This window comes from Sinohyriopsis cumingii, chromosome 6, assembly GCF_028554795.1.
Source record: "Sinohyriopsis cumingii isolate HCF-2022 chromosome 6, ASM2855479v2, whole genome shotgun sequence".
Lineage (NCBI taxonomy): Eukaryota > Metazoa > Mollusca > Bivalvia > Unionida > Unionidae > Sinohyriopsis > Sinohyriopsis cumingii.
In genome coordinates this window covers 98,961,954-98,989,496 of record NC_142966.1, presented here as the reverse complement: position 1 = coordinate 98,989,496, position 27,543 = coordinate 98,961,954, and the positions used below count along the sequence as shown (strand labels likewise).

General features: G+C 36.6%; 1 protein-coding gene across 1 annotated transcript in view; it reads left to right on the top strand.

The window, feature by feature from the left end:
- Positions 1 to 27,543, top strand: part of LOC149797538 (uncharacterized) — a 94,612-nt gene that overhangs the window by 48,291 nt on the left and 18,778 nt on the right. The window contains exons 16-20 of the mRNA XM_089960774.1: positions 7,980 to 8,030; positions 9,654 to 9,710; positions 10,097 to 10,144; positions 14,220 to 14,286; positions 15,406 to 15,458. Of these exons, the coding sequence (XP_089816900.1) occupies positions 7,980 to 8,030; positions 9,654 to 9,710; positions 10,097 to 10,144; positions 14,220 to 14,286; positions 15,406 to 15,458 (276 nt within the window). The remainder of the gene's footprint in view (positions 1 to 7,979; positions 8,031 to 9,653; positions 9,711 to 10,096; positions 10,145 to 14,219; positions 14,287 to 15,405; positions 15,459 to 27,543) is intronic.

Sequence of the window (27,543 nt, the reverse complement as noted above, 5' to 3'; positions counted from 1 at the left end):
TACATCAAAATTTGATTTAGACATAGAGGAAGGAGTCCAGCTGGTTAGATTCACTTTTTGAATTCTCATTCCTTGGGTTAATGGGCTCTTGCTCTTTCCGTAGTTTCTGCTGTTACTGCACTTGCTTTTAAAAGAAACGAAGGAAACGTTGCCTTCTTAATTTTGTCTGCAGCATGAAGACTGCCAGTTCTATCCCCTCTTCATTGCTTTCTTGTTGGGTTGAAGCTCCACGTCTTCAACCTAAACTAGGAGGCGCTGTAGATATCGTAAGGGCATTAATCCTTCGCTGAATCTGCTACAGTGACCCATTTTCTTTTTCTCTTTGTTCTAAAGAAGAACGACGACAGATATCGTTGCGGACGTGAAGGAAAACATCTAAAGGTGTAGTATACAAAAAAGATAGAATATAGATCTGGAGAAGTCATGCGGATCTATAAGAGACCGATTCTCATAGAAAATCAAACTAAAAGATCGACAGAGAAAAAATGAAAGAGATGCCAAAATAATTGTGTTGAAAAAGGAACCAAGTTAATCGCCATAATTTAAAAAATCAACATTTGTTTAAAGCTCCGAGAATTTACTTATGATTGAAGGAATGAAGAGAGATGGACTAGAGCCCGTCATTCGTCCTTATGTACAGGTGACAAAATTAAGGTATTAAACATATGAATCTATTTATCAGGGTTAACAACGTTGAACAGTGAATCTAGACTTATGATGATCTAGAACAGTACTAGTTTGCAATCGATGGACGCTACATTTTGTGCTAAAGAAAACAGATAACTCTAATAATCACTAAACCACATTCTACTTTTTTATCGTTTCTAGACACGTCGTGTGTAAAACAAACAAGTAAATGTTCAAAAAGGAATCCAAGATTGCTTTGATGAACAAATTACGCATAAAATATGCATAATATTGTCGAAACATCTTTGAATATGATCCTTGTACGAATTTCGATCATCGAGGTCATACATAATTTCTTATGATCAAGCCTAAGATATCGTTCTGGATTGAAGGTAATAGATAAGAATTAAGAATTACCCTAGCATATATAATGGTTCGTCCATTGAATCTGAAATTCGGATACATAATGTCTTCTCATAAAGTCTTTCATATCATCTTGAGAAGAGGTTATGTGGTCGCTTGGAAGGTAGATGACTACCCAGCTCTTAGCGATGCTTGTCGTCTATGGTGTTGAAACGTAATAATAAGTAATGATTTCATACTTTAGGAAAGATTTGTCAAGTAAGTTGATGAATGGGAAGTCTCGTAACAATATATCTTTGCTCTGTTTCGTTTCCAAGGAAGTAAATGGAGGTGTGAGATGGTCGCTTAAATCTTTGTACCACTTTTCAAACTCGTGTCTTCTCGTAGGAGTGTTCATACTTCTTCCAGATGCTATTCCATCTTTACTTCTTGACTCATCATTAAACATTGGTTGTATTCCACTTGTCTAGGATGGCCGATTTGACAGCCATAGTTATGTTCTTTAGTCAGTTTTGTTATTCTTGATGCTAATTGACGGGCAAAACAGAAAATAAGCATTGTTCTCCGTGTTGAGAATCATGATTTCATTATTTTCTCTTTCTCTTTCTCCACTTGCAGGTGGGGTGTGTGATTACTGCTGTTGTTTTTTTAAATGCAAACCATATTTCCCACCTGGTTCAATGGGTTCGTGTTTCATGTTTTGTTCTTAATAGGATCAATTCCCCATGAAAGATCACGTTCACTGTGTACACTGTGTACGCGGGGGCAAATATAAACTAAAGTTCCACAAAGAGTAGACTTTTATGATAAAATGTTCGTCGACGCTTCCTTGGTCTGGATTGAAATAAAAACCTCATAAACAATATTATCCAGTGCCATCGCTGTACGAATTCCATTGGTAATGTTGGTTTCTGATTGTCGTGTTGGTTCAGCCAGGGTTAAGTAGTGGCCTCAGTTGGCCAAGTAGTCTAAAGCACTCGCCGTCACCGATCAATAGGCCAATGTGGGTATGTGAGAAAGCATGCCAGTCGCTTCCGGTGGGTCGGTGCTTTTCCTGGGTTCATCCTCTACCAGTTTTACTGGCCGCCATGTATAAGCTTATCATTCGCTGAAAAATGACGTTAAACACAAAACAACAATAACAATAACAGAGTAAAGTATGATCTAAAAAGATTCTTCTGGACCAAGTTACGTTCCAAAAGCTTGGTTCACAAAGTTTGACAATCTCGTTCACTTATGTCTTAGACAGATTGGATTGTTGGATCTCGAACTGATTTAGATCAATTCTTTCGTTGAGGACTATATTGCTGAACATATATCTAGGCAGTTTAACCCTGGAGAACATGATCTTCGACCAGTCTCCAAAGGCAATGTTTTAACTTTTTGACTTCCAATCATCTTAGGAGATTCTAAGCTCTAGTTCTGGTCAGAGTCTGACTGATGATGGTTTTCACAAAACGTATAACTTCCACACGTCTGGCTGCTTTTATGTTAGTTTCGTTAGCATGTGCCATCAAATTGAACACGGTACTTCAATGCTTTAGTGTCATACGTACAACCAGATAATTCATCAAATACTTTGTCTTTCAGCTATATTTCGAAGCGTAAACCATCCATAATTTATCCACTACGGCTTTGATTAATTTCATTTAGCGGTGGTTCAGTCCTATGTTGTGAAGATCGTCATCTTCTGTCAACTCTGTATCGTTGAATGCACCGAAGGTGTCATATTTCCACAGCACTGATGCACTGGGATGTACGTTCATAACTTTATTTCTGCAAGTCAGGATGGTAAATGTCCATGCTGCTTCTAATCAGTATGTTGTTCAAGTAAGACCCCACTTCGCTGGGAAAACGAATGCATACAATTACTGAAAGAGTTACTTTGGCATGGGTTTCTGGATCGTTGTTGTTCGTTTTGATAACTTTGACTTGTAGGTACAGAAAGTATTATTTATATCTATGTAATCATCAGCTTCGCCTTTGATATGAAATTTGATTAATTTGTTTTGAGGCGACATTTTGTCTAGAGCTCCTGCAATGCTATGGTGACTCGACTGATGATAATTTTCATTAGATATGATAACACGTTGATGTGCTTGAGAGCACTTTGATTTGTACCATATTTCCATGTATGTACTTTCAAGGTTCATTGAAAGTGTCTGACGACGCAGAGTTTCTTTTCAGGATTTAATGTAGCGAAAATATGAATGTGTCGTTTTTGTCAAATCTTTTTCAAAGGCTTTGTTTAAAAAATTCATTGCTTTTGTTTTTATGCCGTCTCATTGGGTGCCAAGTGCTTTTATTTTAAGACGACGTTTGAAGCTGGCACTAACTGAGAATTTGTTCCAAATCGGAAAGGAACCATCCAAGACAATCTGAAAACACACGAATGGCATAAAACAAATATTTTGTAACCTCGAGTGAGCAAAGCTAAATGTGAGACATCTGCTAAATCAGCTTGCAATAAATGAGCGATTACTTCTAGCATTGTTTGACTTCTTCGATATCTTCGTCGAATAGATTTTTTGTACCATTTACCTCGATTGTTCTCGTAGACATTGCCGTAATATCGCGCATATTTTTGAACTTGGTTTTAGTTACAGGATACCACATTTGAAATCCTCTGTAGTAGGTTGCATGGCAATATTATGGTAAATACTGGTCAAAAGTAAATGCATGCTGTTGTCCATTAAGTCAACGAACTACCGAATCTCTTTCTTCGTGTGTTTTTTATGTCACTGTTTTACGTGTCCGACCAGCAATAACAGTAAAATAGTATGATGGCGATGTCTGAACTGTTCTAATTTTAAGCTTTATCTTTATGATCCAACCAATTCTTCATGAAGGTTTAAACTGTAGTGTTGTTGCAGGTGGGGTTTGAAATTCTGTGGTGTTTACATTTTCTTTCCCTTCCATCCGTGTGGCCGTAAACATCTTTGCAGCTGTTGCTTTTTCTTTGATTTATATTAAGACTCCATTTGCCTTATATATGTAATAAGAAAGAGCGATAACCAAGTTTTGTTGAATTGAAAATATTAATTTATATAACTAAAATAAATAGTGAATGAAGTCATAAAGTCCTGATTGTTCTATCAATTCCAAACTTATCGAATAACTCGAATGAGTTCCAAAGGTATTCTGAATGGTGGTGAGTAATGGAATGGTACGACTCAACATTGGACCATCATGAAAAAATATATGTACCGGATACATGACTCATCTTTAAAGTGCAAACTACGATCATATGATATTAGTCTTAAATGTCATTAAACGAAATGACCCTTACAAAAACTACTATTATTTTTTAAAGTAATACACTTAATATAGATATACATAACACTATCTTCGTGACATTCTTGAAATCTCTTAGAGGGGTTTTTGAAGTCTCATCATATTGTTTCTTGTTGAACGGCTGAGGGCTTTGCAATAATATTTTATACCGATGCGATTTCCCGTTTCTGATAGATCTGTTCGAATTATCAACAATTCCTACTCCCGTTGTGAATGCGACACCTCCGTGGGATTAGGATTAGAAGGTAATGCTCCATGATTCGTTTGTGTGAGGAACTAAACTTAATTTTCCTCCATCAAATATGATTCAGGCGTTTAGGTGTGGTTTCCTTCCAGAACGGCAAAACTATGAATATATTGTCCTAATCGTTGTTTCTTTGCCTTGGTCAAGGGAATCGTTCCTTTCAGTATTTTCAAGCAACATTTATTCACGTAATCCATGACTTCTTTCGGTGTTTTCTGAATGAACTGTTTTTGCATGAGTTAACTACTGACAAAGCATTCCAATATTTAGCTAATTGATACCGAAGTTCCTTTTTCCATTTTCGGAACGCACCTTTGGACGATGAACACGGAAGCTTTATTAAGAGGAGCTGAAGTGAGTATTGTCTAACACGTCGTCTTTGATATTGGAATTCGCCATGATTGGTTGTTTAGACGTGTTATCAATTTGATTTCGGACACCACTGGACAAAATAGTGTTGTCAATGGACTAAATATTTCAATATTTTGTTTAGAAAAGGCAAGTAAACTTCGTAACATGCATGCTTTGTCTTGCGCATTTTGTTTTGGGGGATGCAACCTTTTTGGCCGCAGCTGCTACAGCAGCAACAGAAGACGACACTGACGACGGCAAATAAGATGAATTCCTTCAGATATGATTTTTCATTTCTTAGTGAGATTGGAAAACACTTGAATTCAATCAAGTTTGGCTTGCATTGTCACTAAGGGAGAAGAAGAGGAAGAGAAACGTTCATATATAGAGATTTATGTGATTACACGAGCGTTCTTGCTACAGTACCAATCATTTTTTGAAGGGGCCATACATATTTAGTGTTCTTCTTGGAGATTATTTCGTAGTGGCCTGAAATCACTACACATCTATTTTTAATCTGGCTTATGAACTTAGGTTATTGGGTAGGCTTTGTTTTTTATGTTTTTGGCTATGATATGGTGGTGTTCCAGAGGATTCTGTTCTTGGACCTGTTCTCTTTATTCTGTACACTCATTCGCTCTCAAGTGTCATAGATCATCATCCAGTGTCTCACCAATTGTAAGCTGACGACACCCAAATATACAAATATAGCCACGCAACTGAAGTTGATGCTGCCATCCAAGGTGCAGAGAGGTGCATTTCTGGTGTGAAATCATGGAAGACATGTAAAAGTTATAGATGAATAATGATAAAACTGAGGCCATTCTGATCACAACACAAAGACTTTCTCAGTCACATCCTTTACCTCAAACAATAAATACCAGTAACAACAACATTAAATTCACACAGTCAGTACGAAACTTAGGTCTCACTCTGGATAGTACTCTCACGCTGCACCAACATGTCATGAACATATGCAATGCTGCATATCTTGAGCTGAGACGCATCAGCTCCATTGGTAAATATCTTTCAGTTGATGCCACTAAAACACTTTTGTGTTCAACTGGACTATTGTAACTCAGTTATCTTTGGTTCATCTCAATATCTACTTCAGAAACTTCAAAATCAAAATTAGTTCTCTGTGCTACGTTTCACTGACGGACTCCAGTCCAACATACCTATCCGACCTCACCCATGTGTACACAAGCAAGATACTTACGCTCGTCTTCTGACAATCGTATACTCATTATTCCCACTACGAAAACGAAGTCATATGGACAACGTTCTTTTGCATACCAGGGCCCATCAACGTTGTATGAATTGCCCACTGAACGTAGACAAAAGACACAGTGATCCCATTCAAGAGTGCTCTTAAACTCACTTATTTCGACTGCAAGAATAAGCTTAAAGACCTAATAATGTTCCCTACCTTAAATATTTACAGCATGTTTTTATATTTTCTAATTTCATGGTGTTTGTTTTCTGTAATACTATCATTATATATGTTTTTTATGTTATATGTGTTGTCTAATGTTGTAAAGCGCTTAGAGCTTCTAAAGATTAGGCGCTATACAAAGTCCTCATTATTATTATTATAATATCAGTATCCCATCACAGAAGTGAACGAATAATCCCACCTCCCACTTACACCTGTGTCCAGTATAATTTGGTAAGTTTGTTTGTATATTGATTGTTAGATCAGCAAATTGTTTCAAAGTTGCTTTATGTTTTTCGAAAAATTGTAGTGTTTGATGCGGATAGTGAACAATTACATCTAGTAATTGTCGTGCTGTCAAAGCAAACCATCATACTATTTCTTTTATACTATATGTAGGATCGGGGTGGTCCTGAAAAAAACAACCGTTTGTGTTTTAAACAAAACTGAATTTTTAACAGCGGCAATAAATGCCCCAAACCTTTATAACGCCCAAGTCCTATTGTTGCTGTAGTGATAATGAATGCTGCTTCCGCTGCTGGCCTCTGTGTGATGGATGCAAATGGAAGGTTTTTAATACTTTGATTTCATAGATTTTCTTTATTTGAATTCACTGAAGCGTTTCAGGTTCTTCAAAATGCCATGTAACAGTGTGACACTTTGGTTTTTCATTCCCTTCCTTCTGTTCAGGGTCTTCATTAGCCTCTTGTTTCTTTTTATTTTGCTCTTCTTGTTGTTTTTGATCCAACGCATGTTTTTATTTTATTTTAGACTATATAAAAGTCTCTAATTCTTCTTTGTTTTCTAAAAAAATCATAATAGGCTGGCAGTGATGGAGAAGGAGACTTGTGTACCACAGGCATACATTCCTGCAAGGAAATGTAATTTCTAAACGTCAAATCCGAATCCAGGTCATGCTTTAGAATAAGGCTCTCTGCAGCAGCAGTAGTTGTACGGTCATTTCGGGTATAAGAAGTATCCACAGCAGGAACACGGCAACACAATGTCTTTATCGCAACCATACAACCTGTATTAACACTGTCCCCAACTTGTAAATCGTAGAAACGCTCATTGATATTATACATCGATGACGATGTTACACGTACACTGTAATCCGATCGGTTGATTCAGAACACGCGCTGACAAAACTATGTGATACACATTCTGGTAGGTGAAATCCCCGTATTAGCTTAAATTCGACGTTTGACAAAAGAGAAGCTTTTGCCTCTTGCGTCATTTGTTCTCAAGACAAACTTGAAATATACATGTTATTGTAAAATCTTCCAAGATTATTGCGACGATGTTCATCAATACTGACTTCAGGTGTATGTTAAGTGCGATATCACCAGCATCACGGATGCCGATGTGTGTATATTCCTTTTCTACCATTTCTTTCATTTCCTTGCATCCTACACGTTCTGATAGTTAGTATATGTATTTGACAATTGGTATTTTTGTTGTGCAGTCAGTGTGTTGGTCAATTGTTTCAAAAGATGAGGAGTGCCAGCAGAATTATATGTTAAACGTATTATGAATCCTAAGGGTATTAATTACATTGAATCACCATTATACCCACAGCGGCTCAATTTTAAATGGCTGCCTAGTGTTCATTTCTCTTGTGTCCATTTATATACATTTGATCACCCTCTTAATACTTATGTACAGTGTTTCTCATCAGTGTGAACAAGGTTGTGGAGAGCGATCACGGGCCCTCGGGTAAGACACACCCGGGCCTCTCCTAGTTCTTGTTCAAACAAATTTTTCTTTTTATAAAATTAAAAATTGTTGTTAGGCCCGAGCCCCGTGGATATATCCCAGGTTTATCCCTCTCTTGTCGGCCCTGTGTGTGGAATATTAATAGAAAAGGAGGAATAAAACCTATGGTAACCCATCTGAGAATTAATTTTTGTTCTTTTCACTGACGGTAAATACTGCTTCTCGTATGTTAAAGAGCTTAAATATTAAGAAAGATGCGAAAGCATTAGTTTTTCGTTGAATGACATTTTGTTTTAAATTTAAAATTATTACATACACTGAGTTATTTCACTCATTTGACGTATACGTTGTTCTCATGGTTCTAAATGATAACACACATTATTCATACAAGCAGGTGCAAAATTTAAGATTGGCCTGTAATGTGTTTTGTTTGCATAATGGCCTCTATTGTGTTAATTATAACTCAAATGCTCCCGTACAAGCTTCAGCTAACACGACATACTTAAGACATGCGAACTGTAGTATATTAAACTCTCTTTTCCTGGCAATTGAAACCTGTTAACGATAGTATATCAATATACACAGCCATGAAACGCCAATGAACTTTGTAAATACCGTGGTGAACATATGATGTGAAAAGTCAAATATGTGATCATTGTTCAAGTACTTCACACTTTCGTTAACATTCTTGACCCAGACATATTCTATTCGCTTCTGGTTTAGTGGTGGCATCATCGATTTTCCGCTGAGGTCGTAAAACAACTGAGTATCTGAATTAAATCTGATGTCTCTTGTACACGTTATAGTTTCAAACTGGATCAAGCGCACGTCATTGGGTATATAAGGTCTACAAATATATATGTGCGCATGTTCATATAATTATCTAGTTCCCAGTAATAGCTAACAAGGAAGAAAATTAAAGATCCGCTATGGAGGTCGATTAAGGATGAGACGAAAATCGAATAAAATACTTTAATCTTTGGTAAGTACTGAATCTACGGTTTGTGACAATACTACACAAATTATATTCATTTCTCGTGAAAGGAACCCTACACCACTATTGGCAATTGTAATCCATTGTTTGCGTTTTTATTTTGTGCGAAATCTATTTTCACTTTACTTTATTTTGTAATGAGTTTTCATCTAGGGTGTGTCTTGATTAAACATTTATGCTTGCCGAACTCGACCTGGCATGAATATTAGCTGAAAACCTAGTAAAACAAAAGCACGAACAAAGTTAGGTCTATTGATATCGGCCAGGCTTGGATGCTACTATCAAATCTAAAAAATATAAGGAGGTACTATTAAACATTAAATTTGTTGATCTAGGGCAGGCGTGGATATTAGGTCTGGTCTGTATATTATGTCTGGCGTGGATATTATGCCTAGCGTGGATATTAATCCTAAGAAAAACGTGATATGACTGAACATTGGGGGTATTGATCTCGGCATGGTATGAGAGAGAGAGAGAGAGAGAGAGAGAGAATCGACTTCATCAAATGTAGGAAATATACATGTAGACACATACAATTAACCTTATATAGGTTTCCAAAGACCACATATAAGAGAGGAAATTATTACAGATGGGTTGATATAAACAATATATCTATCACATTTATCTAGATTTCAGAATCAACAAACTTCATGGGACAGAACTGTTGTTGTCGTAGCCTTGAGAATGTAAGTTTTCTGGGAAAGGTTCGATTATTTGTAAGCAATGCTCTTTTCTTTTCGGAAGGCAAATCCTCTTAAAAGTTATTATCGTCGTCACAATCAACAGTATCATCGCGTTATATTGCCAGATGTTGCATGATAAATGTATTTTTTGATATGGTAGTTCATTGATTCATAAATACATAATGTAAGTTATATCAATCCTTTAAACAATCACTTTAAATATGAACGACCGACATATGTTAAAATATGAATAGATTTAATTCAACGAAACTTACAAATGTATTGACAATCCAAATAATAACAATTCATTTAAATTTTAAATTTGTTATGACTGGAAATTTTGATGTATATTGATACGAATATAAAATATTAGTCTTTCTAAATTTCAGGAACAAGTGTCCCCTAAACGATATATACAGCTTTCTGATTCAAAGTAGGTAATAACATTTTAAAGCCTAATTTCGTTAGATCATTTTGGCTAACAGAATCTAACACTGTATTTTTTTGTTGCGGATCGCTCCGGTGGCTTAAGCGGTTAGAGCATCCGTCTCGGATGGTGGCGGTCGTGGGTTGGAACCCCGGCCGAGTTATACCAGAGACTTTTACAAATTGTGGTAGTATCTGCCTCGCTAGGCACTCAGCATTAATAAGCTTGTGTTAGGACTGGTCGGCCTGGTGTCAGGGTAATATAACTGGGTGGAACATGATGCCATACGTCTGCGGCGTGATGCACCAGTGCTAGACATCACTGTAAACTGCCACACTGCAGACGTCGTAGCGATATGAATGAAAGTTCTTAAAGCTACGTTAAAAATCCAAATCTCTCTCTCTCTCTCTTTCTCTCTCTCTCTCTCTCTCTCTCTCTCTCTCTCTCTCTCACACACACACACACACACACACACACACACACTACTTTATATTTGCATTTACGATGAGTCATTGAGTTTCATGGTCACTTTCCAAAGTTGTAAAAGAGACCTCATGAAGTAAATGTGGTGCACACATTTTGCATGTCGTTGTCTATACTTATTCTGGGTACCGGCAGATCACTTTTCAGGGCAATTAGGGTCCTTCATTGCTACAAAAAATGAAAGTGTATGTTTTTCCGAATCATTAATTTCCCTTGTTTGTGAACTGTAAATGACCACACAAAATCACCCAAAACATTTTTTCTTATAAGGGGACATAACTCGGTTTCGACACTAGTTATTTTACTTTTAATGAACAGGTGTGGATTGCTAAATTCTGTACTCTTCAATTTGTTGCGCAGACGACATAAGATGAACTTACAATTGTGTACTTGTATTAAATGTTTTAATGCCTTCAAATTAATTATTTTGCACATTTCTTGGACGATTATGCATATTCGCATTCCAAACTATTGTTAAATATAAACGCTAAAAGAAAACAAACATTACAAATTGTTAGAGATTGTGATATAGAACTGAAACACATTACATAATGGATATTTTATATATTCTCCACCCCCACATCGCTATCCCCAATTTGTTCTAGAGATCATCATTGTTTCAGTAGCACTAACTTTTCTATCTCTTCTTTTTTCGTATAGTGATTTAGAAATTAAATCACTGTTCAATTATTCAAGGCTCGCAAACGCACTCTTTCTCTGTATCTCTAATGTACTGCCAAATTATATGGCGATAAAACCGTGATTAGGACTATTCATTTATGCGTAAGTGGGATTGATAAAGCAGACAAAATACTAAACTATTAAACAGACAACTCACTTTTTATGTATCAAAACTATAAAGGTAAAGGAACGTACGTTACTTTACTTTGGTAATATTTTCAAAACAGTTGTTACTAAATACGATGATTTGAAGCCATGTCTAACAGAGAATAAGTTTAAGTGATACATGGAATCTAAGAAATAGGGACTATATATATATATATATATATATATATATATATATATATATATATATATATATATATATATATATATGCGAGAAATATGGGCACACAATTGTAAAAATGATATTTCTGAAATTTGATACACATTTTCTGGATACCGACGTTATTGACGGACAACTGCACATTTCGCCAATAGCTTACATCCCACCAAACGGTAGCTGAACGGTTCCTCTCACATTTGACCCTACAACCCCAAAGTCGAATCTCAGAAAGAAATGTGCTCGATGGTACTATAGCATAAGCTACAAACTACGTACCTTAAAGAGGGACGCCGTCAGGCCGAGAGGCGGTGAATGTCATCTGGTATGTACTATAAACAATTTACGATGGTGCCTAAAGGAATGTTACAAACATGGTTCATGCAGCAAAATCTACCTACTTCAGTATAAAAATCAGTATAAAAATCACCTAGAGTGCAAGCTGCAAACATTTATTTTGCATCATGGAGAAATTACTGGCGAAGAACAAAGCTACACCACTTCCAACCACAGTCTCCCCAGACAGTCTACCTGATCAGTCTTCCGTGACAATGTGAAAACTATCAGAGATCAGCTTGGCATCAACCTGACGGATATTCACCTTACAACCATGATAAAGGATGTCAACAAACCTCATTCGCAACATTTCAGTCTATATCAACGGATTTTCTATGAGCATCCTTTAAGAAGTGTGTCCCCCAAAGTCATGTGAACTTGATCCAATTCCTACATCACTTCTATTTGAGTGTTTGGATGCCATTCTACTGGTATTTTTCTATAAGGTTTTTAAAACTGCTGTTGTAAAGCCTCTTTTAATAAAGCCAACCATTGGCCCCAAAGACTTGGGAAGCTATCGCCCTGTCTCTAACTTCTCATTTATGTAAAAATCTTGGAAAATGATGTTTTGTCTCAAATAGCATATCGCATAAATTTACATAATTTCTTCAGTAATTTCCAGTCAGCTATTCGCCCCCTGTCACAGCAATGAAACTGTTCTCCTAAAGGTTGCTAATGACCTTCTCACCTGTTAGGATGATGGTAAGATTTCAATTCTCACACTCTTTGACTTATCCCTGCCTTTAACACATTTGATCATGCTATCTTACTTCACCGTCCGCAGCATGCTTTTGGCATCCATAGTACTGCTTTATCTAACTGAAAGAAACCAAATTGTTTCAGTAAATAGTAAACATTTACAGCTCAGATAATATATGCAATGGTGTCCCACACAGGTTTTGTTCTAGGACCAATTCTTTAATTCCTCTCACACAACCCCTATCAAGTGTCATACATCGCCACATGTGTCCAACCAGATGTATGCCGAGGACACTCAACTGTACAAATCTAGCTGTCCAAATGAAGTTGCTTCTACCATCAAAAGGGTACAGAAGTGTGTCTCCCTGATGTTAAGTCATGGATGAGGTGTAATAAGCCACAAATGAATGATGATAAAACAAAAACCATGCTTGTTGCATAACCAATAATTTTTTAAGCCCATCAGTTACCAGAATCAATTAATATAAGTGATATTCTAATTAAATTTAGACGACAACATAGAAATCTAGGTGTTATGTTTGATATCTCTATTTCTCCCAATATAACAGCATGTCCTGAACGCTTGCAGAGAAACATCGATGGAGTTGACACGCTTCAGAACTATTCGCAATCTTCCTCTCTGGACGTGACTATTGTAACACTCTTCTCAAAAGGTCCAAAAGTACTGCAGCTAGGATCATTATTAGAGCACAAAGAACTGATCGTACCCTCAGCTTCTTTACAAACTATACTTGCTACCTGTTTGCAATATGATTAAACACAAACTCTTTATTTCATTGCCTTTGTTCTGAAATACCTCTCTGCTCTCACCCATGTGCATACTCTTGTTAGAAGTTCACTCTCATCATCTGACATTCCTCTTAATGTTCCCTAGGATAATACTAAGTCCTGCTGGATAAGGTTCTTTGGTCTATAAGGGGCCCAGCTACTTTGAATGAACGGCCTCTTGATCTCAGACAAAGAGACCATGATCGCATTCAAAAGTGCTCTCAAGACACACCTTTTCCATCAGCAAGAATACATTTATTTTTAGACTGAATCTGTATTGTAGACGCATATTTGTTACTCTGAGTAATAATTTACTTGCTTTTGATATTGTTTGTGAGACATTTTAAGGTGTTTTTATGTTGAGTGTATGCAAACTGTTTTGTGTGCTAACTTTATCTTGCAAAGCGCTTATTGTTGTCTCAGTGATTAAGCGCTAAATTAAGTCATTATTATTATTATTATTATTATTATTCTCGTAACATCATTTTGTGGTGAATATGAAATTCTGGAAGGCATTACAGTTATTGTAACATTACAACGTGAGTAATTGAACTTAAAAGAACGAATATATAAGGATAAAAGTAAATTACAAACCAGCCGGTCATTTCACATAAATTTCAATGAAGAAAGACTAGGAGACGACCTTTTTGTTATAAATGCACATGCATATATATATATATATATATATATATATATATATATATATATATATATATATATATATATATATATATATATATATATATAAACTGTTTTTGTATGCGGTTTACTTTAGTCAGGAAGATTATGAAGCCAAAGTAGGTTCAACGGACCAAATTCAGCCAAGACAATACGAGAGAGATGTAATTATGCCATTGTTTTTTGTTGTGCTTTTGTTTTAAACGTAAGTCGTGGTTGAGGTCTTCTCAATCTTTTCCTTCAAAACAGATGTATCCAAGACATGTTCGTTGTAGTGCCCACTTGTTTAGTTACCAATCATAGCAATACAAATGAACAACAGTATCAGGAGGATCATTACTAACTTCATCAGGAACAATATTAACAATGACAATAACATGCAGCACGTATTTTCCTATTGGCCTTTTATAACTATCACCCTTGCCACTGCTGTTCCCACTGGTGTTGTTACTCGCTGTCGATCGTTTCTCTCCGAAATAGCAAATGAATCCAAATCTATCAAATACTATTTCTAAAATGAGTAGAACAAGTGTTAAGTTTGTTGTGAATCCTATATATAACTTTTTATTACACACAAACTCACTAAAATGCAGACAACAAGTTAATGTATACGATCTCAAATTGAGACAGCGGACGTGAAAAAGCGCAAAATTTGGTTAAGATTAAAGTACGTTTCAAACATTAATATAAGACTCATTTGTAACATGATACATAATTTATTTTAAGAAAACCAGCGATCTGAAAGCACTTGATTAAAAGGTTATTTTATTATATTGCTAGTGTCTTGACAATGCCGGTTTAAAATATTTTAAACACATACAAGACTGTTCAAAACAAAACATAATTAAAGTTCAAAGTAAACGACTTGATATCATTAAAATAAAATTTAGTTACAGGTAGCAGACGAGCGAACTCTTCACAAAACATCATAAAAATGGCCAATGGGTGATGAAATTTTGATCAGTACTTTTGAGACAAATATGACGTTTTTCTTGATATTTATTACAAATGATATCCCACAAGGAACTTAGGGTCTTATTAAAGTTAAAATTGTTGAGAGCAAATGCACGTTAAACAATATTTTACTTCATGAACGCTGTGTTGACTCTTGCAACAGAATAAGAGCTATCCACAAATTAATTTCTCTAAATGGTTTAAATCTAAAAATAAAGTATGTACTAACAAGTCTAAGAAATTGCACGCGAGAGAGAGAGAGAGAGAGAGAGAGAGAGAGAGAGAGAATTTATAATGTGTTTCATAATTTTATTAAATTTCGTTTTCAGGTTATCGCAGACGTTTCTGTTAACGAAGGGCGAAACAGCCATGGTGACCGAAAGTAAGAGCAGTAATTTTTAAAAAATGATATAAGTGCTGAGATTTCAGAAGATAAAATGTCACACTCGGAATCAATTAAAAACGCTGACGAATGATTGGACAAGTGATATGATGTAAACCAATCATAATCACTTATCTTTAAGTTAGTCTTAGTTTGAGTATGATATATATTGTTTTAAAATATCTGAAGACCTACAATAATAACAATGACAAACAATCGAGAAAAAAATAGAGAAATGACTAATAATGACAACAATGACGACGACAAGATGTACATCATCAGCACCCTTCACCCTTAAAAACGGCTACTACTGCTACCACCCTAATGTTAATGGCGAATACAAATGGGAATGGTATTAGCATAGGCTGAACAGTATGATGTCCCTTTCAAAGTGAAAAGTGTAAAATTGTGAAATGTTAGAATAACGTTATCTGGTTGTTTTTTTCCTGTGAAGAATAATGCAAAATATTTTGTAAACAATTGCGACAGTGTGAAGAATAAGGGGAAATTCGAGTAGAAACCCATGTTCGCAGGCAGACGAGAAACATAATAAAATAATTGGCTATGTGTCACCGTGGCACGCACAACTGGCCTACGGATAATTAGCTCTAGAAACGGGCAATTTTAAATGTACAGCACTCGCTTTCTTTGCAAATATACTTATTTAACAACCTTCAATCTGTATTGCTTCAGAAAGTATAACAGATAAAAACAGGCAAGCTAGGAATATAAGCAGGACAAACAAAACCAAAAACAACCAGATGGTAAAAGAATCAAACAAATAAACCAACAAAATTATGTAAACATATTAGCACATGTACTGAAATCTGAAACCGTTTGGATCCTTTCTATTTTTCAAAGACCTTGATCAATTTATTGAGAAAAAACAACAACAGATGCAAGTATGGCAGTCTGACGAGTATAACTATCAACAGACGAGAATCTTATAATATTTTTTTTTCCAGTTCAAATGAATTAATGGATGAACCAATTAATAGTTTATATTCTTTGTTTGCACAAAATCTGTGATAGCTAACATCTTGTAACATTACCTTAAATTAGAAAACAATTATCATTCAAGCATGACAGAACGTTTGGTATGTAATATGTTTTGTTCGCAATCATATAACGTATATACTTGACACTTGTCCGCTCCATTTACGAGACCTAGTAAATTTAGAAATATATTTTAATTAAGTATACATACATAAGTACTTGATAAGATTTGTATCATAGCTTATTCACATCAGGACATTTATTCGTTAATAATAATACGATAAATATACGCGATAAATGTATGTACTGATAGGAAAACAAGAAAGGCAAAGATTATGGGCGTTTGTATTTTGAAATTACAACAATTGAACATGTCCAATTTCACCACAGCTAGATGATAAAAGCAAACAAATTGTACTAAGACGAACTTAAAAACTGCAACAAATGTTCCAGTTAAATATGTCAAAATTAGCTGTTTGATATCAAGCTGCACATGAAAGCGCGGAAAATGCATCCACGTTTCACGCATCCATGTTTGAGTAAAAACGAAAGTGGGTAAGTGAGTGTGACAACTACATTCTTACTTCTATTGCTAAAGGAATATCTGTCATGTATTCGACTAAACGAGTTCACATTTTCCCATACAAATGCAGTAACCATTTTATGATATGTTCATTCTCTTATTCTACTTAAGGTTTAATTATATAAACAAACATACGCTTCAAGAAACAAAGTAGCTGAATGTAAGATGTATTCCAAACTAAATACACAAGCACATATTAATCATTACACAACAACAACAACATTATTAATGTGCACATAACTCCGGCCAGATAAATTTGAAGTTAGTCGCGAGCTAGAATAACTTTTAAAAGAAAATGACATGTTGGTCTACTTAAAATTGAAATTCGGAGTCATACTGTGAATGAATGCGCATTGCAACAACTTTTCCATTAGACCTGAAATTAATGTATTTTTTTTTCTACGAAATTTCTTGATTATGGACTGAATTTATCTTTAACAATTCTACATGAAGTACATCGGATTTCAACAGAGTGACTGACATCAGCAGGTGCGTTTCTGTTCTGTCATTGAATGTTTGAAATCATAATGTGGGAAAATAAGTCTTTCAATTGCAATTCTCAAAATGACGCCATGGAATGTAATGTTTATTTCATTTTGGGTGCAATATTGTTTGTTTGTTTGTTTGTTTTTAACGGCGCACCAGCACTGTTAGGCTATTTAGCGCCACACAAAAGGCATATGTATGAATATGTGAGAAAGAATAAAATATTTTATATCGACCAGCGATATCAAAACTAAATAAAACGATAAAATGGTAACGGTAATAAATAAGTCTTCCAGATTTACGGGGAATGTAAATGGTGTATGTTAATAGTGGCAGATCAACAGTTATTAAAGATAATGGACTGAAAGTACATTACATAAAAATGCTCAAGTGGATGGCGTAAAAGTTATAGCTTAGAGTAAACGTTCACTGCTTGCAATAATTCTATAATACAAGTGAGGTTTATTGTATCAAAGAGTTCCTTCATGTCATGCACATTGTAATACTGATCGCGCATAGGTTGCAGGTCAAAACATTCTATCATAAAGTTTTTAACAGTGAATGGTTCATTGCAAGAAACGCACTCTGGTGGGTCTTCACCTTTTAGTATGTGGGAGTGGGTTATATGCGTATGACCAATTCGAATTCTTGCAATAACTATCTGCTCCCTACGCATATCTCTGTAAGAAGGAGTCCATTCTCCTAGGGTTGGTTTGATGGCATGAAGTTTATTATTCACTGCATCATTCCATGATGCCTGCCACTTCTGACGTATAGTCTCTTTAATACTAGGTTTAAAATCAGTATATGGTATTTTAATATCAGATGGTTCTTGGGATAGGGCCATTTTAACAGCGTGATCTGCATTTTGATTACCTTTAATGCCAACTTGATTCGATATTGTGCGAGGTACTCAGCTTACTATGATCAACGAGATGATTGGTCAACAATGGGTTCTCCGGTTTTCTGTTGTGCAGTGACTGAAGTACTGATAAGGAATCAGAGAAGATGATGCTGTTTAAAATGCGTTTATTTTCGATATATTGCTCTATTGATCTGATTTCGGCTGAAAAAATTGATGTGCCATTTGGTAAGCGAACTTGTGTTGTGTGTTTTCCACTAACGAAGGTTGTAGCAGCCTTTTCCTTATCCGTTGATCCATCGGTATAAATTCTTGTAAAGTTTTTAAACTCGGAGTGGAGTTCATGATAAGAGTTGTGGAAGGTAGAAGGGTTGTCTCGGACTTTGTTCTATCGTGTAGCGTAAAATTACTTTTGATTGTTTGAGTAGCCAGGGAAGTGTTTGAAAGATGGGTGTTTTCTGAATTTTAGAAAGATCAATTTTTGTACTGTCAAGGCTGGGTGCTATTCTAATGCCAAAGGAAGGGTTCAGAGTGTTTGATCTTAATTTGAGAGGATACTGTGCTGAAATCATTTCTCTACGATGTGATAAATGTGGTTCATTTGCTTTAGAGAGGAGGCTTTCACATGGGGATGTCTTAAATGCTCCCAATGCGAGTCTCATTCCTTGATGATGTATTGGATCAAGCATTTTCAAATACGACTGTCTAGCTGAACCATAAGCAGCGCAACCATAGTCCAGTTTGGAGCGAATAAACGTTCTATATAGATTGAGGATGACTTTCCTATCAACCCCAGTCAGTGCGCGCTACTATTTTAAGTAGATCTAGAGATTTTAAACATTTAGCTTTCAAGGTTTTATGTGTGGAATAAAAGTCAGTTTTCAGTTAAAGATAATACATAAAAAGTTTGTTTCCTCAACAACTGGAATAGGTGTGCCGTCCAGCGTGAGTTTAGTCTTATCATGATATATTCTTAACTGACAGAAATGCATGCATACCGTTTTTGATTTAGAGAATTTGAATCCGTAGGTAATGGCCCAATTTTGAATATTGTTTATATTTTGCTGTAGTTGTCTTTCAATTGTATGCATGTGCTTTGATCGATATAATATTAGAAAATCATCAATATATAACGAGCAGTTCACACCAGGAGCAAAACACTTGGTGATGCTATTGATTTTGATGTTGAAAAGCGTCACTGATAAAATACTGCCCTGGAGCACACCCATCTCTTGCTCGTGCAGATCTGAGAGTGTACAGCCCACTCGTACCTTGAATTCTCTGTCTGAAAGTTTGATATGAAAGAGGGCAAATGGCCTTTTAGACTCGGATCGTGCAGGTCATTTAGTATCCCGTACTTCCATGTCGTGTCATAGGCTTTTTCTAAATTAAAGAAAACCGCTACTAAATGTTACTTCTTGATAAATGCATTACGGATAAATGTTTCCAGTCTAACCAGATGATCATTGGTGCACCTACCATATCTAAAGCTACATTGGAAAGGAGATGTTAAATTGTTAGTTTCCAAGTACCAGACAAGCCGAGAATTGATCATTCGTTCCATTGTTTTGAACACATTATCTCTACCTGGTTTGGGAACTGGTATTACTGTTGCTTGTTTCCAAATCATAGGTAGATTACCAGTAATGCATAAATCATTGAAGATTTTCAAAAGAGATGTTAATGATGATTCTGGAAGGTGTTTCAAAAACTGGTAATGTATTTCGTCAGGCCCAGCGGATGTATCATGGGCCTTGTTTAAAGCTCCAATAGTGAGAACAGTTGGTTATAGGTTTCTGAGTTGTTGCATGTGAATTTTAAACGTGGTCTTTTTTGGATTTTTTAATCTTCGGAAGGCTTCTGAATAATTAGATGATGAGGAATGTTTAGAAAAACTGTCAGCAGGAATATTTACTATATATCGTTTTAAACTAAAAGTGTTATTGTTAAGTTGCAGATGTCGGAGAGAACTGTGTTTTCTCTTTATTTTTATTTTACAAATAGTGTCCCAAACTTTCTTAATAGAGGAACGAGAGTTTAAAGAAGAAATTTATTTCTTCCATGATGCTCGTTTACTTTCTTTGATTGTGCGGCGAGCTTTGGCTTGGAGAATACGATATGTATTTAAATTTTCGGGCGCCGGACGATTGTTAAATTTTTTCAAAGCTTCTCGGTGTTGTCTAATGAGTTCCTTACATTCCTTAGTGACCCAAAGTTTTAGGGTTCTTTTGCAGTTCGATGAGGACTTAGGAATGGATTCCTCTGCAGTCTCGGTTAAAATAGAAGTAAAATGCTGAATAGGATCATTATTTTTGAAACCTGTATCCTCATTCAGCCTAGTTTTACAGAGTGTTTCAAACGTAGCCCGGTTGGCCTTCTTTAAATTCCATTGTGGAATTGCGTCATCAGTTGTAGGTTAATATTTACAAGGGATACTGGAAAGTGATCACCGCTGTGAAGGTCATCAGCGACCTTCCATTCATAGTCCAAAAGCAGCGAAGGAGAACAAATTGTCAAATCGATGCAGGTGTATGTACCGTTCCTGGGTGTAAATATGTAGGTGTTTTGGTATTATATAGACAAAGATCGTGTCTAGAAATGAAGTCATCAACTTTGTGACCTCTGTCACTTATATGATTTGATCCCCATAAAATGATATGGGAATTAAAATCCCCGAGTAAAGCAAATGGCACGGGATGTTGTTGATTAAGATTTTCTAATTCGTTTGGTACTAGGTTAGTGTTTGGTTGTAAGTAAATAGAACAAAGTGAAATCACTCGATGTAGAGTGACGCTTACGGCAATGGCTTGCAAACTTGTGGTCAAAGGGATTACGCTATGAGGGGTTCTGTTGTTCACAATAACATAAACTCCTCCTTAGGCCCTGTCAACATTTTGGGAGTAGGTGTTAAACAGGGAGTAGTTTTTAAGTGTGATGTGATCTGTATCTTTCACGAAAGTTTCCTGAACGAATAGTACTGCAGGATTATGTTCGTTTAAAAGCAGAAGAATATCATGGTAGTTGGCTTTAAATCCTCGGCAATTCCATTGTATGATGGTGTTCTTCATTACATGTTTAATTTGAAGATTGTGGAGCTAGGATATTCCTTTCGCGGAGGCAATTTGTGTGGTTATTTCTCTGGAGGAAGTATGGGGGTGATTTTTTGTTTGTAGGTCTGGAGCTACCTTCAGCGCATGGGACAGTGACTACTGCATCCATGTTCTCAATGTCTCGAAACCTGTTTTAGAGTTTGATGGGGTCATGTGACCCCTATTGTTGCCTGTAGATTTGTTTTTATTCTTTGGTGATTGCGGTGGGTGGGTATTATTGAAAGTAGTCTGAGTAGATGCCGTGTTTTTCTGTGCTGGTTAATGGGTGGGTGGGTGTTTGAGCTTGGTGTTGAATCGGGTGCATCTGTTTGTGTTTGAGCGTCCTTTGTTATTTTCGGATTGTTAGTCACTACAGTGGAGAAGGATGGGCCAGGATGGGCTGTTTTGGCATGAACGAGTTTTCTGGCTTCTGGATAGGGTATGATATATATATATTTTACCCTCTGTATTTTATTCTCCTGTTTCCAGGTATCACAATCCTTGGAATTGGCGTAGTGCTCCTTTCCATAGTTGACACACTGCGGAGTTGCTCTACAAACAGATTCTGATGAGAATTGTCTCCGCATCGGCCACATATTTAGCATTTTGAGCAACGGTTTTTGTGTTGGCCGTATTTCTGACACTTATAGCATGGAAGGGGGTTTGGGATATAGATCTCGACCTTCACTTGCAAAAAGCCAACTTTGACCACTTTGGGTACAGTTGGTTTGTTGAAAGTGAGTACAATGGTGTTGATTTCCTGCAGATTGTTATTACGTTGGTGTTGATTTCCTGCAGATTGTTATTACGTTTAATACGTATTCTACGGACTGCAGCATCACCTTTGTTTTTCATTCTTTCAATGATATATGTGTTGCTGACTCCAGCCAAGTCACGACAGCCAATCACTCCTTTGAACGTAGTGAGTGTGGTGTGAGCGAATGAGTCACTGGGATATCAATGGAAGTTTTCATTTTCTTGATATTTTCTATCTGATCTCGTCCCTCACACTCAACAAGAAGGCAACCCGATTTCAATGTTTTTTTCACTTTTTGGTGTCCCTATCGTCCCCGTAATAGTTTTTTCAACGACAAAAGGAGAGAGTGCGGAAAGTGGTTTTGTGGCATCTTTCGATTGTATAACCATGAAGCGTGGAAATGACTCCACACTACATGGTTCGTCATCCGGGTCAGATAGAGTTTTGGTTCGTTTATTTTGATTTTGTTGGGGAAATATCCATGTTGTTTTATTTAAAATTCAGCATCCGTACTCCCCGCCCACCATGAAGCCCAACAAGGAGATACTTTTCAAGTGCCAGGGATACACAGATGCCATACTCAGTTGATAACATTACCTATGATTGACCGGTGAAGTCACCACCTTCTAGGGTTGGTAAAATTACCTCCTGATTGACCCGTTAAGCCACCGCCTTCTAGGAAGTCTTCTAAGACTTGTGAAAGGAAAGGATAAAGGAATAGACTATTGGGGCAACGGTGGCATCAAGAGAGATACAAGGAGAAAGATAAAGGTTAGGAAGGAAATAACGACTTTCAGGGCTCGTCGGCGTGACCAGCTGATTTGTCGAGATCGTGCCCATCCCGACCACCCGTCGAGATGAAGTAGAGGCCAAAGTAGTGTATTGCATCGGAAAGCCTCTGCTCAACTACCAGGATCCTTTCCTCCCCCGACACGGGACGCAACCCACGGCAAACAGGTTGCCTCTACTTAGTCGCCTCTTACGACACGTAGCAAAGCACGTTGGGCCAATGCTACAACCCAGGATCCGTAGGGGGATTGGGTGCAGTAGGGAGGATGTAATTGCACTTGGAATATGGTCGAAATTACTGTACAATTTCGAAATGTGTAGTCAAGCTTGAGAACACATTACATGGCTCATGTAATTTTGATTTGCAGAACTATGAAAGTACATTTTGAGGAACTGTGAGTATATGTTTTGGCATTCTTTTTACCAGCTAAAGAAGACAGTTCATGTCTTGTCACTTGTGTATTATTTGTAAGGACGCTTTCTGGTGCCTACTGTATCGCTAGACTAAATCCGAAACATCTTATCAAAACAGTTAACGCGGAATGTGTCAAAGTAGCTGGTATGTGGCAGTCCACGAAACATCTCGTTTAGTTTATTCACAAACAAATTTAATCGACCAAAATGTAATGAGTTTACTACAAGAGTGTACATGATTTGTAGTTCCCAATACACTACTGGGCACACGTGAGTTCAATATGAAGTTGAATACGGGTGCAATACCGTAAAATACTGAACGATTCTGACATTGTAAAGTTAACGGAGAAAACAACGAGCATCTAATAATATAAGTTATAAGCTCACATGGGTCAACGTCAGCAACAACGGAACTGGTAAACTGAACATAATCCGCTTTTTTTAGCAAACCTCCTATGATCCACATTAGTGCCCCGTCTATCTGAGTAGCGTACATAAATATTAATATCACAAAGTGTTTGTGGGGCTGGTGAACGCTCAAGCGCACACAAGGCTTTAACAACGAGACAGCCACATACCACACCATCCATCCTTGTTTATAACAGCATAGTCGACTAAACGAGTACTTGTCGTCCACCTCCTTGGTTTAAATAATCAAAAACGTTAGGTAGTGGTGCAAGTTAATATGGGTTAAAATATTAAAGATTCTTGGATGTCATTATTTATGAAACCCAATGGGGGTCAGGTCCTTTTGATCCAGAATAATAATGCTTATTTCACGCGTGTGTAGCACAAACGAGGCACGATCATTTCGCATAAAGAATCTATGAAAATGTTGGAATACAATTTTCATTCTTTATTTGTTCCTCGACCATCTTTTCCGAAGCCAGGAAATTTGCAAACCAGTGTCAACGTTTTGATGTCGATCAATGTAAGACCATATATTGTGACATGGATGTGCACAATGATTATGTAGTCAAGAGGATTTCATCAGAGGGTTCCTGATGACGATTTAACCCCCAAATTTTTTAATCATCTTGCTACGGATTTGCTCACTGTCACCATTTTTAGTTTCGTTCGCCAAGAACACATGTTTTGGTATGGTATGACGCTATTGGGTATTTATTTGCCACGTAACTGCATCATAATATTACTTGATGGGTGCGTGTCTGATGTATTCGCGACAAGTTGTGCCTGAAGTTGAGTGAATCCATTTTTAAACGCATCGCTGATGCCAAGGATTACGGCTTTAACATCTACAACTGCATTGCTGCAAAGTTTTTAGGTCGACTAATTGTAGGCGGTTGAGAATTCTCATTATCGGATGTGTTTATAGCAAACGTAAGCGTTAGGCCAGCAATCTCACTTAATCATCACTGTATCTGGCGGGTCTATTAATTGTTATGGCAGTTCAAGGATTGCTTTGATTTCCTTTCCGTCAATGGAATAACGTGCTTTATTGAACAGCTCAAGCATACTATTGCATTTTCGGGTTAATAGTAAACGTCGTCTTGTATACGTTTTCCTTCGATTTCTAAAAATGTCTTGCATGGAGGAAAAAAGTGTTTTGCACATATTATTATACTTTGTTTTAAAGGGAGCCTAGCCGGAGACGAAAAGTACTGAAAGTCTCTTTTGCTTTGACCTTTCAATACCGGCACACACATGTCAAATGCGGGATCGTGTGTACGTTTGAAGCGAACCATTGTTTATACATTATTGGTTTCGTCTTGCGTGATGGCCGTTATCCGCTCCCCATTGTCAGATTTACTATGATCGAATCTGATAGACATTGTTGAGTGGCTTCATGTGCAATTTTACTTAGCAGGGCTGGCATTGTTCCTTTGTTATTTTAAGTAATAAAGCAGTGTAGTGATTCAGTTCATAACATACTTGTTGCTGTGAAGAAGTGGATTATAATCCTACTTGTCCCGATAGAGTAGGTAGCCATGGAGTGTCTCTGAGGAAGACACTTTACGTTATTGACCCAGCCTGATATAATCTTGCTCGCGTCATCTGACACTGAACACAATCAATCGAATAATCACCATTTTCATTTAGAATTTACAAATAGAACAGCGCAAGTATGACATATTATAACTTGTATGTTAGGCAAACAATGTAATTCTTCGTTCCACTAACACAACCTACACTTTCTTAATGGCCCTGATTCTATAGCTGTTTATCACCCATGAATAAAGGTAAAATTGGTAGTGACTGTACACCTTTTTCACCTACGAACGGGTAAATTACGATTGGAAACTGTAACATAATTATGATGAGGTAGATGCAATTTACCACAAATTGTTTTAATACGTACCGTATTTTCGGCATGTTTTGAGCGGCAAAAATAACCTTTTTTGGTCAGAAGAAATTATTTTTCACTAATTTGATGTCCGACAACAAACAAGGGTTGAAACTTGTGCTGCTCCTACCCTCCCACGAAACAAAAACGTCACCGGAAGCTCCAGCAACAATGTGTTTCCATGAAGTTAAATAGGCATTTAAAACAATTTATGCACGCTGACCGTTAACATGGCCACGGATGTTACAAATCGATCCACGTCAAGAATCTTCTTTGATCTTTTGTTGTGCTGTTAACAAAACATCTTATACGAGTTCGTGCTGACTATGTTAGTATAAATTGCGACTAAATTGTTGTGGACAATTTAATCGTACACTTGCGGAACCTTTACTTAGATATCACATGCTTGCAAGAAGTTTTCGTGAGATCAAGGACCCAAAGTATGTGAACTCACAAATGGGTAATACGACTTCAAAAATCATACAAGCAGTACATAATAAAATCACACTCACAATATGATCACAACCATCTGATGCGATGCAACAAAAGACATTAATAGATGGGTACAAAATGATGCACACAATTATTTTAATGCACTAGCACATCAGTTTATCACAAGGGGATTTACGCTCGCGTGGTGTCCAAAACCGTAATAGGTAATTTCATCAGGGAATATCCATTGCTGGATGTCAAGCGGCAACAAACTAGTTTTGGTGCATCGGAATAAACAAGACGATGTTTCTTTGACCTAATCAGATTTGCTGTGTGTGTAAATTCATATCTCTTGCGCGGACATAATATATACATATTGCGCTTCAGATCCTTTTGCACAATAACCCAATGAACTATTTGTACCTTTTCATTACTGATTTGGTCAAACTCTACCCGAGTTAACTTTGGGTGGATGTCCCACATATTCTTCGATTGGTTGGCCTGCACAATCACCTTTAAATGTTCCAAGAAGGTTTTCACTGGCGTTACTAAACAAAGTTTGTTTCAGAGAATTGCTGTGGTCAAATTAGTTTACAAAAGGTACGATGCAATAACGGCATTGACATCGTTCATTGTGATGTACATCAGCAAAGAACTGGTTTCGATATAAAGGATTTTGACTTTATCCTGGTAAAACGGGTTGATCTTGTAATAAACCACGTTCATTAGCAGCTTGGACATCATACCCACACAGATTGTAAAGAACTGCATGAGTTCTTGTTTTCTTCGGATCAATTCTTAACTGTAGAATGTTTACATTATGCTCAGCATTTTATTTACACTCAGCGTTTTCTAAATGTAGGCGTTTTCTCTCTCGCTGCTATAGTTTTATATTCTCTGCTGTTATAGTCGTCATCTGTATAGTATTGGAAATGGATATGGAGGTTAAAATACAACATATACAGCAGGGAGTTCATGCAATCTAAATGTTGGCTTTATGATAGTAAGAAATTGTAAATCAGGCTTTTGCATATAGACAGGGCTATTTAATTTGAATCCGACACTTTCTAAAATTGGTATCAGCTATTTTACGTTATGATTTATTTGAACAAATTCAAATGCATCTTTTGACAAAGTTACCTTTGAAATGAGCTTGGTAACATATTAATCGAAATATTATTTGCTTGGTTTTGTCTGGATTTGGAATTCAAATTGCTAGGTAATAGAACATTCTGATTAGGATAAAATATAAGCAAAAATGTATTAATTATATTTGAATTTTATTTTAGTTGAGTCATGACAAATATTTATGAGATGTTGAGGAACACCTGGGATATTTCAATTTTTGTTTTATGGTTTGCCAACAAGTAAC